Source organism: Mus musculus, chromosome 5 (assembly GCF_000001635.26).
Source record: "Mus musculus strain C57BL/6J chromosome 5, GRCm38.p6 C57BL/6J".
NCBI lineage: Eukaryota > Metazoa > Chordata > Mammalia > Rodentia > Muridae > Mus > Mus musculus.
Genome location: NC_000071.6, coordinates 34882302 through 34897554, shown reverse-complemented (window position 1 = coordinate 34897554; position 15253 = coordinate 34882302). Strand labels below are relative to the sequence as shown.

General features: G+C 44.5%; 1 protein-coding gene across 4 annotated transcripts in view; it reads right to left on the bottom strand.

Annotated features, from left to right (window-relative positions):
- The window catches only part of Htt (huntingtin), a 150814-nt gene that overhangs the window by 14980 nt on the left and 120581 nt on the right, over window positions 1-15253 (bottom strand). For 3 of the 4 annotated variants that reach the window (XM_006503744.3, NM_010414.3, XM_017320683.1), the window contains 10 exons: window positions 14492-14705; window positions 13438-13583; window positions 12026-12203; window positions 10955-11050; window positions 8038-8225; window positions 6078-6204; window positions 3110-3210; window positions 2062-2216; window positions 1532-1671; window positions 585-667 (listed from right to left, as the gene is read on the bottom strand). In XM_006503744.3, the coding sequence (XP_006503807.1) occupies window positions 585-667; window positions 1532-1671; window positions 2062-2216; window positions 3110-3210; window positions 6078-6204; window positions 8038-8225; window positions 10955-11050; window positions 12026-12203; window positions 13438-13583; window positions 14492-14705 (1428 nt within the window). Of the gene's footprint in view, window positions 1-584; window positions 668-1531; window positions 1672-2061; window positions 2217-3109; window positions 3211-6077; window positions 6205-8037; window positions 8226-10954; window positions 11051-12025; window positions 12204-13437; window positions 13584-14491; window positions 14706-15253 lie in introns of those variants that run through there. The other variant, XR_376798.3, reaches the window with a different exon arrangement.

Sequence of the window (15253 nt, the reverse complement as noted above, 5' to 3'; positions counted from 1 at the left end):
AATGTGACAACAGGGACATGGAACCTAGAATATGATCATGTGCCCAGGAGCCCCAGGCATCTTACTCATCACCTCATCTTCAGAAACACTGCATCAAAAGCACATCACATTCTAACCATCACTGTGACTTATCTTAGGGTGGAAGTTTCTCTGTAAAGGTAGGAAGGCACAGAAGAGTTTGTCTAGAAAGGCAGCAGGTACCACATCTCCCTGACCCTACAGTCAGTAGCTGTCAGCTATCCCTACTGTTCTGAATGAAGTGAACTGTCCAACTGCCAGCTGCCTGCTGAGCTGGATACTTAGCTACCCTCTCAGCTAGCAGCCAGGAAACTTTCAGTAGTGCATCTGCCTGACAGCACTCAGCTGACTCCATTCTCTCCTCCCTGACCTTTCATGCTTCTTGTTTCTCTCCTGTCTCACAAGTTTTATAAACATCTGTATGCTTATATGTAAAATATATTAAAATCTAGAATAAAGTACATAAAAACTTTTCTCTGAATGTGGTATGTGGCTCAAGCTCAAAGTGGTTATAATTCCAGCCTACAGTCCTTATAGAAGGGTGTGGATTGGTAAAACTGACCTACCTGGCCCAGCTTGTAGCTCATGTTGCCTGGCTCCCGCTCTGGGTTGATCTGCAGCAGCAGCTTGTCATGGCTGATAAGAGCACCTGCCAAACATCAGCACAGCACTGCATGAGACCCTGCTCCTGCCTGGACAGATATTTGCCCAATGAGACTGCTCCCCACAGGCAGGATACTCCAGCTATGCAGAGGCTGTAGGTCTTGGAATACTGTCCGTTTGCAGCCTGTTGAGCTGTCAGGCCCAGTGGGCAAACTAGACTATCTCTTCTTCGATGGCTGCCTCAAGTTAACTCCATTGGATCTCACACTGCCCACCCTCCCCCAAGGTACTCTACTGTCCTCCCCACAGCTGTACTCTGAGCTGCCATGCCATCTATCCACACCTCTCTCAAGACGTTCCAGAGCAAGTATGCCATTTCTCACCCATGCTACCTGCACAGAAAGAAGCTCCTCACGGTCTAAGTCCCATGAGTATTTAAAGTCTCAGTGCTCTGTTTACTTCAAAGCTGCCAAAACCGTTTTGGGATAAATGACACATTGCATTTCCATACACAAACTTTCCCAAATAAAGTCTTCAAGGTACTTAAATTTACAACAACAAACAATTCCTAAAACAATTTAGTAATTATGAGATGGAAGCAGTTTGTACAACAATAACATAGTGGGGACAGCAAAGGGAAGGGAAGATGGGCAAAGGGAATGGTAAGGAGGTTTTGGGGGTGGCTCATTCAATATACATTATGTGCTTGTATGAAAATGTCCTTATGAAATACAAAACTTTGTACAATTAACATACACAATGGAAAGAAAGTGCTTTTCATTTAAGTGAGGTGATACACCCTGATGCTCATGGTGGTCTAGACGAAGCATGAGACTTGTGAATGGGGGCAATACACTCAGCACAAAGCCTCCTTGTTAAGCCACACTATTGTTCTAGCTTCTTCCTGTACCTGTAGTAGCTGGTAACAGAGAAGGGACAGGATCCCACGCCTGGTGAGAATGGTGAGTGGCAGTATTCTCTCTCTGGGAAACCATCTCTTGGATTTCTTGTTCTACAATCCCTCTGATCATGCTCAGCTTTCTTCCAAATCTAAAATTCAGAACCAAGGAAAAAACATGTTTGCTTCCTTCAAACATCAGAGAAGTGAAAGCCACCAGGAATTATCTTTCACTTGCCTGAAGCAGCTGGTTTAACAAAAAACAAACCCTTCAGTAGGTGCTCATTCTTGACCCACAAGTCTGAGCCAGAACACCCAGTGAAGTCCATAACATATCAGACTAAATTCTCAGTTGTCACCATTGACAAAAATCCCTTTTGTATCTGTATCTCAGGGCAAGGCCACAGACGAAAAAATTAACAGTACTGAAAGAACCAGTAAGAATTAATTGTTACATCAATTCTTATTACAAAGGAGAGGGCTAGGGGAAGTGGGCTACCTCACCATCCTCTGCACTGGCCCACATAAGAACGCAGGCAAACCTGGTATCGAGAGCCTTCAGTGGCTTGTTCCGGGGCTGTTGCTCCAAGCAGCTTACAGCTGGATTGCCAGCCACAGGCACGGTCATTGCACTGAGCACTAGAGAGGTGATGGCCTGCACAGCCAGGACATGGATCTGGGTTCTTTCTGTGTCTTCCTAGAGAAACAGTCCACACATTGACAACATGATAAGAAGATACCAACTACTCATCCTGCCTCTAATTCACACAGTGCCCATAGGCCACATGGCCTCATACAGGAATATCAGATCACTTAAGAGCTATGGCTTCCCACAGCCAGGGTCTTAAGTCCAAGTTTGCTCAGCACTGGTTATACCTACCTACATACCTGAGACTTGGAGTATCCAAATGTTTGGCATAGAACTCCAAATAGAAATTTACCTTGGAGAAAATTGTTCTTAAATTCTATCATCATTTTAGAACACTGCCTATGGCAGCCTGGCAGTTACAGATGAGTTTGAAGATAATACTGATGGCCTGTGATCTATATAGATTTACCTTCTTCTCTGTCATTTCCACAGTTTACTACATATTTCTTAGAATCAAGGGCTTATATCCCAGTACTTTAACATTCAGAACCTCCTTCATTTTACAAATATATGGCGGTTATTCATGTCATATTAATACTAACAAAGCAATTAAGCTAACAAAGCAAAACCTATAAGTTAGTTAAAACAAACAAACAAACAACAACAGCAATAAAACCCAACCAAACAAGTACATGTGCATGGCCTAGATTCATTGTCTTTTTTGTTTTAGCTCAATGACATTCTTTCAGATCATGGTAAGTAAGTAAAACATAACAGTACTGAAGAACCAGTTCATTGATCATCAGAGTGGAATGTATGTAGTGAAAGACACAACCTAGCTACTGGAAGCCTCAGTCTCCAAGCCTCTCAGGGCATTTGTCTTTACTCTGCACCATCAGTTGGTACATGATCAGCCTGTTTTTCTGTTTCAAAACACAGAGTCACCAGCTTTCACAGCTATAGGATTCCAGTTAGCCACCCCCTAGTTATGGAAGTCTCACCTCTGGTGGGCTCTCTTCCTGTTCCATCACCAGGGGCTGAGTCACCAGGACACCAAGGAGGGTGGCCCAAGTTTCTTCGAACTGGGTACGATTGGTCCACCCTGGGAATCAATCATTACATTAGTTTCCTGACTCGCCAAACCCATGAGGAGACACTGACGATGTAATCCCATCAGTGCTGCTCCTAGGACACCACCTTCAGAGCAATCCTACAGCATGAGGGCTGCCATTCTCTCCATCTATCATAAAGGATATAGCAGCACATGGAGACCAGTTATGCTATCAAGGCCAAGAGGCACAGGCCAGATTGCCCTTCAATCCCCCACTGTATAGGACAGTGACAGGCTGTCTACAAAGGCATTAATCACCTAGGCTAGTCCTGCCCACGAAGCATTTTAAAAGTCTCACCTTAAGTGAGACCTCAGAGCAGACCACAGAACCATAGAGATAATAATTCTGTCTCTATAAAACCAGTGAGATTAAACAGACTGCCAGCGAGATGCCTGACAATCTGAGTCCAATTCTCAATTCAGGGACCACATGGAAGGAGGAGGGAACCAATTCCTGTCAGCTGTCCTCTGCCCTCCATGTGCATGCTGCACTATGAGATGTTCACGTGGGTCCTGCCTCCACAAAGTAAGTAAATGCAAACAGTGAAAGCCACCCCGGAGACAGACTTTAAAAAAAAAAAAAAAAAAAAAGCATGGTATCAGGCTAGGACCACTCTAGCAGTCTAGGAGGCCAATCAGAGAAAGTTCAATAAATAGCTGCACTTGATGTTCCCACCAAGACCCAAAAATATCTACAGCACTCCTTGTAAGGCCAGAATGCAGTAAAGAGGAGCAGAAAAGTAGAGCATCAAGTGCTAGGACCTCCTGGAACATGGGGTATAACTCAGATTCAAGTGAATACTGACACCAGGAGACAGACCCAACTGATAACTGCCCAGGGAAGGCATAAGTGGGCAGGAGCAAAGGCAATGTGCTGGCTAGTTATGTCAACTTGACACAAGCTAGAATCATCTAGGAAGAGGAACTCTCAGTTGAAAAGCTACCCCCAAATATTGGCCTATAAGTAAGTTTGAAGGGAGTTTTCTTAATTAGTGATCAATGTGGTAGGGCCCAGCCTATATTGGTAGAACCACCTCTGGGGTGACAGTCCTGAGTGCTTTGAGAAAGCGGGCTGAGCAAGCCTTGGTGAGCAAGCTGGTAAGTGGCGCTCCTCTATGGCCTCTGCTCCTGTTTCTGCCTCTAGGTTCCTGTCCTGTGTTCCTGCCCTGGCTTCCTTCAGTGATATACTTATAAGCTATAAAGAGAAATAAACCTTTTCTTCCTCAAGTTGCTTTTGGTCATGGTGTTTATCATAGCGACAGAAAAGCAACTAAGATTGGAAGTAAAATGTCCTTCATGGGAGGTGCCGGATTCCTTCTCAGGAGTTACTGCGCACAGTGATGAAGTAGAGGTAGGTTGCTGAGATCCGAATAAGAAAACTTGAAGAATCCCTAGGGCCTAACTTGGACCAGGCAGTGGGTCTGGTGACCAGACTCTTAGGAAATACCCCAGAAGGGAAAGGCTATGAGGACTATAACCACAAAACCAAGTCAGATTGGTGTCCATAGGCTCATACATTTACATCCTTGGTAACTAGGTGATATACTATTTGTGAAGGATTAGGAGGTATGGCCTTGCTGGAGGAGGTTTGTCACTGTGACTGGGCCTTGAGGTTTGAAAAGCCCACACCAGGCCCTGTCTCTCTATCTCTATCTCCCTCTCTCTGCCTGCTGCCTGTGGATTAGGATGTAAAGCTCTCAGCTACTGCTCCGGCACCATGACTGTCTGCTTTCGCCATGATGATAATGAATTAACTTTCTGAAACTATAAGTAAGCCACCAACTAAATGTTTTCCTTCATAAGAGTTGCCTTGGTCATGGTGTCTCTTCACAGAACAGTGATTAAGACACATCCTCAGGCAGGTGGTGGTGGCGCACGCCTTTAATCCCAGCACTTGGGAGGCAGAGGAAAGTGGATTTCTGAGTTCAAGGCCAGCCTGGTCTACAGAGTGAGTTCCAGGACAGCCAGGGCTACACAGAGAACCCTGTCTTGAAAAACAAAAAAACCCAAAAAACAAAAAACAAACAAAAACAAAAGACACACCCTCATCCAGAAAATGGGCAAAAAAGAAGGAATCAAAGAAGGAGGAAGAGGAGAGGGAGGAGGAGGAAGAGAGGGAGGAGGAGGTATAATAATAATAATGATAAGCAGCAGCAGCAGCAGCAGCAATTTAGACTGTGCTTCAGAAAGCAGAAGAGTCCTGACAGGAAAACTACTCATGCTACTGCTTACTGAGACACTAAGTGTATTTTTCATGTTCACATCCGTAGCAAACATAAAAAATAGACCCAGTCTCCATTCTATGGACCACAGCACTGAAGATCCTACCCTGTCAGCAAAGGGATGAGCAGGGCTGTCTGGCCAAATCTACCTTCCCTCATTCTATCACTCTGTCCCTGTGACACCTAGCTTGCCATGTTTTCCCAAGCTGCTCATTCTGCATATAAGAAAAATGATTCGAGTGAGAACACAATGTCAAAGTGGCAAGCAGGAAGACATGAGGACATGACTTCCACTACTTAGTCTGTTGTTGCGGCTCTGGAGACTGACGCCTGGGCTTCCTCGTGCTAGACAAACACTACAGTGAAGCACATCCCCAACCCACCTATATGGCTTAGTTTGAATAGACAATGTGAAGACAGAACTGGCTTCCTCTGACAGTTACAAAGAAGCCTGGTATGCAACCCCCACACTATACTCATCCATCTACACCTAGGTCTACTTTTCACCATAATTCTATTTGTACTGCATCATTACCACCCCAGAACCTTTTCAGTTGCCGAGTGCGATGGCCCTACCCTGAGGCTTCAGGTCTCGGAGGTGGCACATGGGGACTGAAGAGGACTGTGGTGGGATACCTAGGGTGTTGATGCGGTAGATGAACTCCTTGAGGATCTCCTTCTCCTGGAGGAACTCTACAGGGATCTCAGGAAACACTGTGCCAAAATCCCCTCCAGGCTTGGGTGACCACCCGAGTTTCCATACCTGAGAAGATAAAAAGCGTGCCAGGTGGATGGAGATGGCATGAGGAGGACAAGAGACCCCCAGCGTCCAGTGTCCCTTGTCTCTCAACTGCCCTCCCCCCCCTTTACTACTCTGATTTGTCCAGAGCCTGTGCCCTTTCACAGAGGCTCCCACCCTTGTGCCTAGAACCTTCAATGCCAAGCTTGACTCCCAGCACTCTGCCCTGCCCCCCACTCCCCCAAGGCCAGCCCATCACCTGCTTGTTACACCCCTCAGGCTGCCTGTACACAGCCACATTCCTTGTAGGAAATGCTGCTACCCACAAACATCAAGTGTGTTGGAAAAGAGGCAAACACTAATGAAATTCAGTCTCAAGGACAACCCCACTGCTCATTTCTATCAACTGTGAGAGGCTGAGTTTTGCCATTCGATATGTAGATAAGCACCATGCACAAAGGAAGCCCTGAGGTATACCCCACGCTGTTCCAGTGGCAGGACCATCTAGCCAGCTCAGCTATGTGCCTCAGTAAAGCAACGAGGACCTAAGGGAACCTCCCCAGATTTCTACAACACAACCAACCTTCTATAAATCTCTTACACCACCCACAGAAGTCTCTGGAGCATGCCCAGGGGAGGTTCTGCAGTGTTTGCTACAGCTACTTTTCTGCCCAGGGCACTCAAGGTATCGGATTAAGAGTTTTTTGTTTTTTTGAGACAGGGTTTCTTCTGTGTAGCCCTGGCTGTCCTCAAACTCAGAAATCCACCTGTCTCGGTCTTTCAAGTGCTGGGATTAAAGGCGTGCACCACCACTGCCTGGCCTGGATTAAAAGCTCTTGATGGAGATTTACCTACAGCACATAGCCTATGAGGTAGATTCCACAAGAGCCTTCCATGACCCCATACCACCTTCTTATACAGTCTTTATAAGGAATACTCCTGCTCAGGGCTGAGCCTCATGCAGCAGTGTTAGATGATCTCTTGGCTTTCTATTGCTCTCTTCCCAATGTCCACACCTCTCTGTTCTAGAAGCACTTCCAGCATAGGTGGGTCACAGCACTCAGACTGGGCCCCAGCAACTCTAAGGTCCAATGAATGTCATGTTCTAGATGTGAACTTTTCTAGGATCTTACATGCAAGCACACACACGCTGTAGCTATGGCCCAGCAGCAGGCATATGCCCTATCTATGCAGAATAAATCACCCTTTCTTATCTGGCTTCCTGGTCTGGCTCTGCGCTATGATTCAAATCAGCTGCGGGCCACCTTTGCTTTCTTGATGAGGATTTTTGTAGGAAAGAATATGTCTGGTGTGCTATTTTAGCAGACTGAGGTCAGCCTAGCTGTTGTTAACCCTATTTCCATGACTGTGAAGTGGAACAAAACCTAAGAACCAGCCTATTTTAAGTTGATTCATGAAGAAAATTTCAAGAGAAGACCCACAATAGTGGTTGTCCCTAAATGTATGAATCAATCCTTCTTTCTCTCTCTCTCTAGACAGAGTCTCACTATGTAGCTCTGGCTGACCTAGAACTCAGAGATCTGCATGCCTCTGCATGTACCACTATGCCCAGCTCTGTACGAATCTCTTCAGAGGTGACACTTTTGAAGTTTTGAAGTTTAGTACTTCAGTCAGTTTTTTGAAATGCAGTATTTTTACTAATACCTACTACACAGAATGCCTGGGGGACAACACAGTGTCACAACCATATGAAAATGCTGGGACTATCACAGGGAGTGTCACAATAATGAAGACTATGTGACAAGCTGGGCATGTAATTCTAGCTTTGGGAGGTAGAGAGGAGAATCCCAAGTTTGCTGCCTGGTTACATATCAAATTGAGCAAGATCCAACTTACCAGAGGAGGCACACGAGTATAGCTGTTAACTAGGGGGAGTCGGGCCAGACTGATAACAATGTTCTTCAGCACAGCTGTGAGAAATGAAGGCAGGGTGCTGTTCCTCTTGTGGCCCAAGGCCAGCACTGACTGCAGGGATTCCACCATGTCTGCCACCATCTCGCAGGCCGAAGTGACATGACTGAGGTCTACACAGGCAATGGTGATAAAGAGAGAAGTCTGTAAGAATACAGTGTCACCCTTCCTCTGCATGGCCATAGAGAACCCCAGCCTAAGAGCCCTTCCAGTTGACTCAGATTTTTGGGCTGCTCACTTAAGGCCTGAGGTTTTACTTCCTTAGTATGCATCTAAACCCTGCAATTCTTTCCATTTCTACCAGGAATACAGCAATGGTTTTGAACTTGAGTTTCAGCCGTATATGGGAGTTCTAGCAGTGGAGTGAGAAAGCATGAAAACCACCCATCTGCCCTGTAAGAGTCTTGAGGGCAGGGACTGTTCATAGTAACTGAGTCTTGATACAGCATAGAATTTAAGAACAACTTGTTTAGTTGGTGAAAGTTTAAATAAACAGATAGTTACCCTTGTCTATGAGATTCAACAATTTAGGCACTTCCTGGTACAGAAAAAGGATCCTTTTTGAGCTTAAGGAATTTAGCCCCAAGCTAAAAGAAATGATGTGTGTCAGACTAACTTCTAGTAGTACCAGCTTAGATGGGAGAGATGGCTCAGTGGTTAAGAGCACTGTCTGCTCTTTCAGAGGACCTGGGCTTAATTCCAAGCACTCACATAGTAGCTCATAACAATGTATAACTCCATTCCCATGGGATCTAGCACTTTGTTCTGGACTCCCTGGGCACTGCATGCATGTGGTGCAGACCTACAGACAGGCAAAACACCCTCACATATAACATTTTTTTAAAAAAAAATGCTAATCTATGGATGTGACTTAAAAATTTAAAAAGCACCGGGCATGGTGGCGCACACCTTTAATCCCAGCACTCAGGAGGCAGAGGCAGGGGGATTTCTGAGTTCGAGGCCAGTCTGGTTCTCAGAGTGAGTTCCAGGACAGCCAGAGCTACACAGAGAAACCCTGTCTCAAAAAAACAAAACAAAACAAAACAAAACAAAACAAAACAACAACAACAACAACAAAAACCCAATTTTTTTTTTTTTTAAAGCAAAATGCAGGTTGCTTCTTCTGACCAGAACTTCATTAACTGACCTCAAGTCACAGAGGATAAGCAAAACTTCATCTGCCTGAATTAAGTCCTCTCCTGCCACTGGGCCCACCTACCCATTCTCAAGATGGTGGGCATTTATTCCAGTGTTTTCCATGGTCTGATTTCCTTATGTGTGTCTTATCCTCATACCAGAAGCACAGAATAATTTGAGTTGTTGCTCAGGAAACGACCAGACTATGAGGTGAAGTGAACTCCAGGAACTGAAGGGCTCCAGTCAGAAACCAAGTGAGAGCCCAGGCTGTACTAAGATGGCGTTGCTCATGGGCCTCTGTGCAACTATATAATCTTGAGAAAGAATTGAAAAGCTAAAGACAGGGAAGCCCTGTCTTTTAAAATAGTTTCTGGCATTATATAGCTCAGAGTAGACTCAAAGTCATGATCCTCCTGCTTTGGCCTCCTTAGTGCTGCATTTCCAGGCCTGTGTCATAATATTGGGCTGTGACTAGACAGTTTTATACTTGTGATTACAAAGGCTCCTGGTGACCCAAGGAAAAATAATGTTCGATGTTACCTGCTTGTGGAAGAAGTGGTGTAGCTATAGTATTTGAGCCTTTGAGATCAAGTAACTCAAAAAGAGTCTAGAAGCCTGGCAGTTAGGAGTCAAGAACTCAGTTGGCCTTGCCACAACTGTCACAGTAAGAGAGCTGTGGTGGTTTCAATATGCTTGTTCCAGGAGTAGCACTATTAGGAGGTATGGCCTTATTGGAGGAAGTGTGTCACTGTGGAGGTGGGCTTTGAGACCCTCCTCCTAGCTGCTCATGAGATAGTCTCTCCTGGTTGTAGTTGGATCAAGACACAGAACTCTCAGTTTCCCCAGCACCATGTCTGCTGGCACACTGCCATGCTTACTCCCATGATGATAATGGACTGAACCTCTGAACCTGTAAGCCAGCCCCAATTAAATGTTGTTCTTGATAAGACTTGCCTTGGTCACGGTGTCTCTTCACAGCAATGGAAATCGTTAACTAAGATAACAGCTACCCTTGACTCATAAGGAAGATCAGAAAAAGACATTGTTCCTAAGTCTAGATGGTGATTTCATTATTATTTTTCAAAGTAATGACAGCATCTACTACTTAAGAGGTTGAGGTGTGAGAGTCATGAATTCATTGTCAGCCTGGGCTACAGAGGAAGACCCTGTGGCAAAGCAAACATGTCAACAAATGTCACTAAAGAGATGTCTGAAATAGTCACTAAGGTTACCGTATATCATATAGCATCTGCACTAACTTCAAATTCCTTAAAATTTTGAGTTACTCATTCAGAATTTAATACATATTTGCCAGTCACTTACAGCAAACCAAGCAGCAACCTTGAGAGCACAGACAAGGAAAAGATATTTATCCTAAAGTAGCCTAAGTGCTGAGGCTAAGACAGGGGGGTGAGGCAGTGCTTCTCAGGGAAGAGGTACAAATCCAGGTTGTGAGGAAGGATGCAGGATGAGTCAGACCAGCTGATTAAGGAAAGGGGAATCTTCACTAGAAAAACAGGGCTTACAAAACCAGGAACATATATGCAGCCATGGTCAAAAAGCCCTCTTGCCCCTTAAAGTCTAGATGAGCCCTCAGGACAGCAAGAGCAATGTTTCCCAGAGTCCACTTCGTGAGTTTCTTTTGCCAATGAATTGGAAGGCTCCAGAGAAACACAGAAGGGGAAAAAATGGTCCTAAGACTTACTTTGTATATCTGAGTCTACTTCCTCCTTTCTGACAGCTCTTGGAGTATGTGACCTGCTTTCAGGACCGAGAAGCTGGTCTCCAGGTTGTACTGCAACTGAAATTACAGCAGAACATAAACTTTAACTCTTCTTTGTACTTAAGGTACTTCATGCCTGTACAGCCTCATAGAAACGTACGATGACAGGTCAACTGAGGGCTAGATTTCTAGAAGCAGTTTCTGTAAAACTGAAAAGCACTGGAGAACAGCAGATGCAGGCACCAGTGCTTTGGCTAGTCATGAACAGACAAAGACTTGTGCTTCCGCACTGAGGCTTCTAAATGCACCGTCTGCCATCTCCACCCTGAGAGTTTTTATCAGACTATTCACAACTCAATACTGCTAAAAGCGTCACTTTGACTAAGAAGCCTAGCTTTTTAAAATTAATCCCTGGATCTTTGTTTCCAAGTTGACTACAATGCACAGATGAAAACAATTTAAACAATGAAAGATCAAAACACCACTCTATAATGTTTAATTTGAAAACATAAAACTTCAAAACATCCTCTAACATGTAAACTATAATGTCCAATTTTTAAAAATTTTTAGCTAATGACCCTTGTTGAGGACACTGTTCCTTGAAAAGAATGAATCCCTTTTATTTTACAACATATTAGCATTACAATGCAGTATGCAAGCACACACTTCAACTCTAACAGAAGTCATCTATTGAATGTAATCTTATTAATCTTATAATCATCTAGGACTAAGAACATCAAATAGTCAACTAAGACTAAAGATCAAAGGGATAAAACTTAAAAAATATTTTTTAAGAGCTAGAACTCCAAACTCTAAAACAAAATAGCTAGAAAAGCAAATTCAAGTTAAGTTCTAGTGTAATGACAAGGTCTGGGGGTGGACAAATGGGCCTTCTGAAGGCAGCACCTACAATCTATCCATTCCACCCCAAGTCCTAACTTGGTTCTTGGGAAATACAAGACAGGAAGAAAAAATATTCCAGCCTGACATGTATTGCTGATTATCAGTTGAGCTGTGTGAAGACAAGAAAATCATTCATAGACAAAAACTTACTGGCTTCCAGGATGAATCGCACACAATGGATGAGGGAGCAGGCATGAGTCACGTACTCTGGGGAGGACAGCACCCCCCAGAGGCCAGGCACCTGTAGTGCCAGGCAGCAGCAGTCTAGCCCGGCTTGGAGGTCCAGACTCAGTGGGATCTGCTCATGGATCAAATGCCATGACAGGGCCTAAAGGGAAGCACTGTGTTAGAATGCTCACCCAGGACTCTATCTCAGGGACCTCTAGGGAAGCAGTGCCAATAAAAGATATGGAAGACCATGGATAGATGGAGAGGGCAGGAGATCAGACAACCTCCTTGCAGAAGAATGGCCCCTGACCCACATTTCTAGGTTGTCATTCCTAGTTTTCTTAATATTCAGTCCTGATCCACCTATACCCCAAGTTCCAGCCTTCCCTCTGCCAGAATGCCCAACCTTACCCTAGGTGTCTTTTTCCTTTAGAACCATGGGTGCCCATAGAAACTTGATCTGAGCCATATACAAAGCCTCCAGCCAGGGTCTTGAGGGCTCCTGTAACATTGGACTTTTTTTTTTTTTTTTAAAGAAACAGAATGTGTTTTGTTTTGTATCTCAGTCACAACACTGAGTTTTGGAGTATGATTTATGACTAGTGACTTCTAGCAAGTCCCCGAACCTCTCTGAGCTTCTTTCCCCATGTGTGAAATGGGGACAGAGTTTTTATAGGAAACAAGTGTCATGGCATGGCCTGTGCAGCGCAGAGTATGACTAGGAGCTGCCACCCAATACTTTACACACACATTTGCTTTCCTGTCTTCACTGGGCTAAGACAAGCTCAAAGACCACCTAACTTAGCCTGGTTCACCTGGTGCCTTTGTACCATACACCCTCAGGATACTGACTTTCTTCTCTTAGGGTAAGGTGTCAACCCTTGTTCAGGATTGGCAGCACAGCTCTGGCACAGTGAGGCTCTTTCCCAGCATGCCCATGGCAAGGTAATAAAACTATAGTGCACGTATAGATACATTTTGAGGGGCCAAGTGTTTCTGGGTGAAATGTCCAGCTTCACTGCCCAATTTAAAATGTAACACTGTCTAGATTTTATTTAGGACCCACATTAGGTTTATAGTGTAGGGATAACAGGATGTCTTACAGACCTCCTTGCTTCCCAGTGGTGAGGGTGAAAGGCACTCTGTACCATCAGGTGAATCAGACTTTGCCAATAGGTATTCCCTGCCTTCCTGTTTATTCAAATAGGGTCTAGCTGTATACTCAGGCACATCCTTACAGACCAGGAACCCACAATTCTGCCTCTGCCTCCAAGGCAGCTGGGCTAATGTGTGCACTATTGTACTCCACACTGTCGGTTTTCAAGGACTTTCATCTTAGTGCTACTCACATATCCTGTCCTCACAGGGACACATAATTTCAGAGCTGCTCTTACCTCAACTGTCATTACCACAAACTTCACCGTGTCCCCCTCCTTCTCAGGAGGAAGGTGCAAATGAGCAGGCACTTTGGAGAGCACCACCAGGTACTGTGCCAGGGCACGGGCAAGTATGGTCAGAGACTGGTATGATGTGGTATCACCTGAAACATGAGACTGACATGAGTGACTTTGACTGTGAGCACAGGCCCGCCCCTTCAGAAGCCTTCACACAACTATGTGAATTTGAGGTTGCCAAGACCAAGAGAGCAAGCACATCTGTACATGCTCACTCATACGTGCTACATAAAGTCAGGACATGGTTTGCCCTGAGTCTAACCCACTGATCCTGAAGGGCTTAGAACCTGACTTTCTATGTCCAGGTCAAGCAACAAAGAAAGAAGTTTAGAGCTAAGGATTTGGTGCAGTTTCTCAGCTATTTTTGTCAGCCTTTTAGATCAACAGTCCTGACTATATGCGTGCTTGAGGAAAAGCACGGTGCTGAATCTGTAATACTTTTAAAAACGGTGACAACTTGTAGCTAGATAGACAGCTCGGGAGCTGAGAGCATGAGCTGCACTTCCAGAGGACCTAAGTTAAATCTCTAGCTGCCACATAGTGTGTTCACAGCCACCTGTAATTCCAGTCCCATGGGATTTGATGCCATCTTCTGTCTCCATGGGCACTGTATGCATCTGGTGAAGACATACATGCAGACAACTATAACATAATATAAAATAACTAAAACACTAAGATAACTTGAGCTGAGAGGATGAGTCGGTGGATAAGTGCTTCCTGTGCAAGCATGAGGACTTGAGTTTGGAATTTAAGATCTTATGTAAAACCTGGCTGTGGGTGTACACCTGTAACCTCAGCACTTAGGGCTGAGACAGGAGGGTCCTAGAGGCTTGGTCAGCTGATCTACCAGAGTTGGCAGCTCTAGGTTCAATGTGTGACTCAGTGTCCCTCTGGCTTGTCCATTCTGCTACTGCCATTCCTATCACCCATAAAGAGAGACAGAGTGACAGAGAAGATAGACAGACAAGCATCCAAGGGAACTGTATTTAATTACCAAGCAGATCATTCAACTTGTTCCAGTAGGCCGTGGGCTCTATAGGCAGGAAGGGCTGGAAGACTTGATGGACAGCAGGAAGCTGCTGAACAACACTGGTCACCCGGTTCAGAATCACCCCACGGGCTGCTTCAAAGAGGGGACTCTTTTGGCCATTAGCAATCTCGCTCATGCCAAGGCTTAAACAGGGAGCCAAAAGGCTTAGGTTGAACTCCTGGGTCAGAAGTTTACATGCAAGACAAACAACAGCAAAGACAGTAAGCTTTCCTTCAGGCTGGAACACACACAGTTAATGCAATAAGCATTTGTTTCTGAGATAATCCAGACCAAAGAACTGTAAGGAATGCTTCTGAGAATATTCTAGAAACAGAGACACTCAAGCTCCTTATTGTTTGCCATGGGAGGTTTTCTGCACCACACTGGGACTCTGACAGTAAAGTCATCACCAGATGAGCCCTTGGATGTTGTATGTGCAGAACTATCAGTCAAAATAAATCTTTTTCTCTTATGATGTAGCTTGTCTCAAGTAACTTATAATAATAAAAGTGGGAAATACTCTCTAGAAAAGATCTTAGACTACAAATAAAGTTAAAAGACAGATAAAACTAAGTTGAATTCTCTATTTTAAAAAGTATATCCTATGTTATATATATTAATAAATATATCAACAACTCCACTTAACATGCTTAATAAATATTTCTGGTCACTGTCATATTTGAATTTTAAAGTAATATTTTTAATTTTTTAAAATGGTTTTAGAGC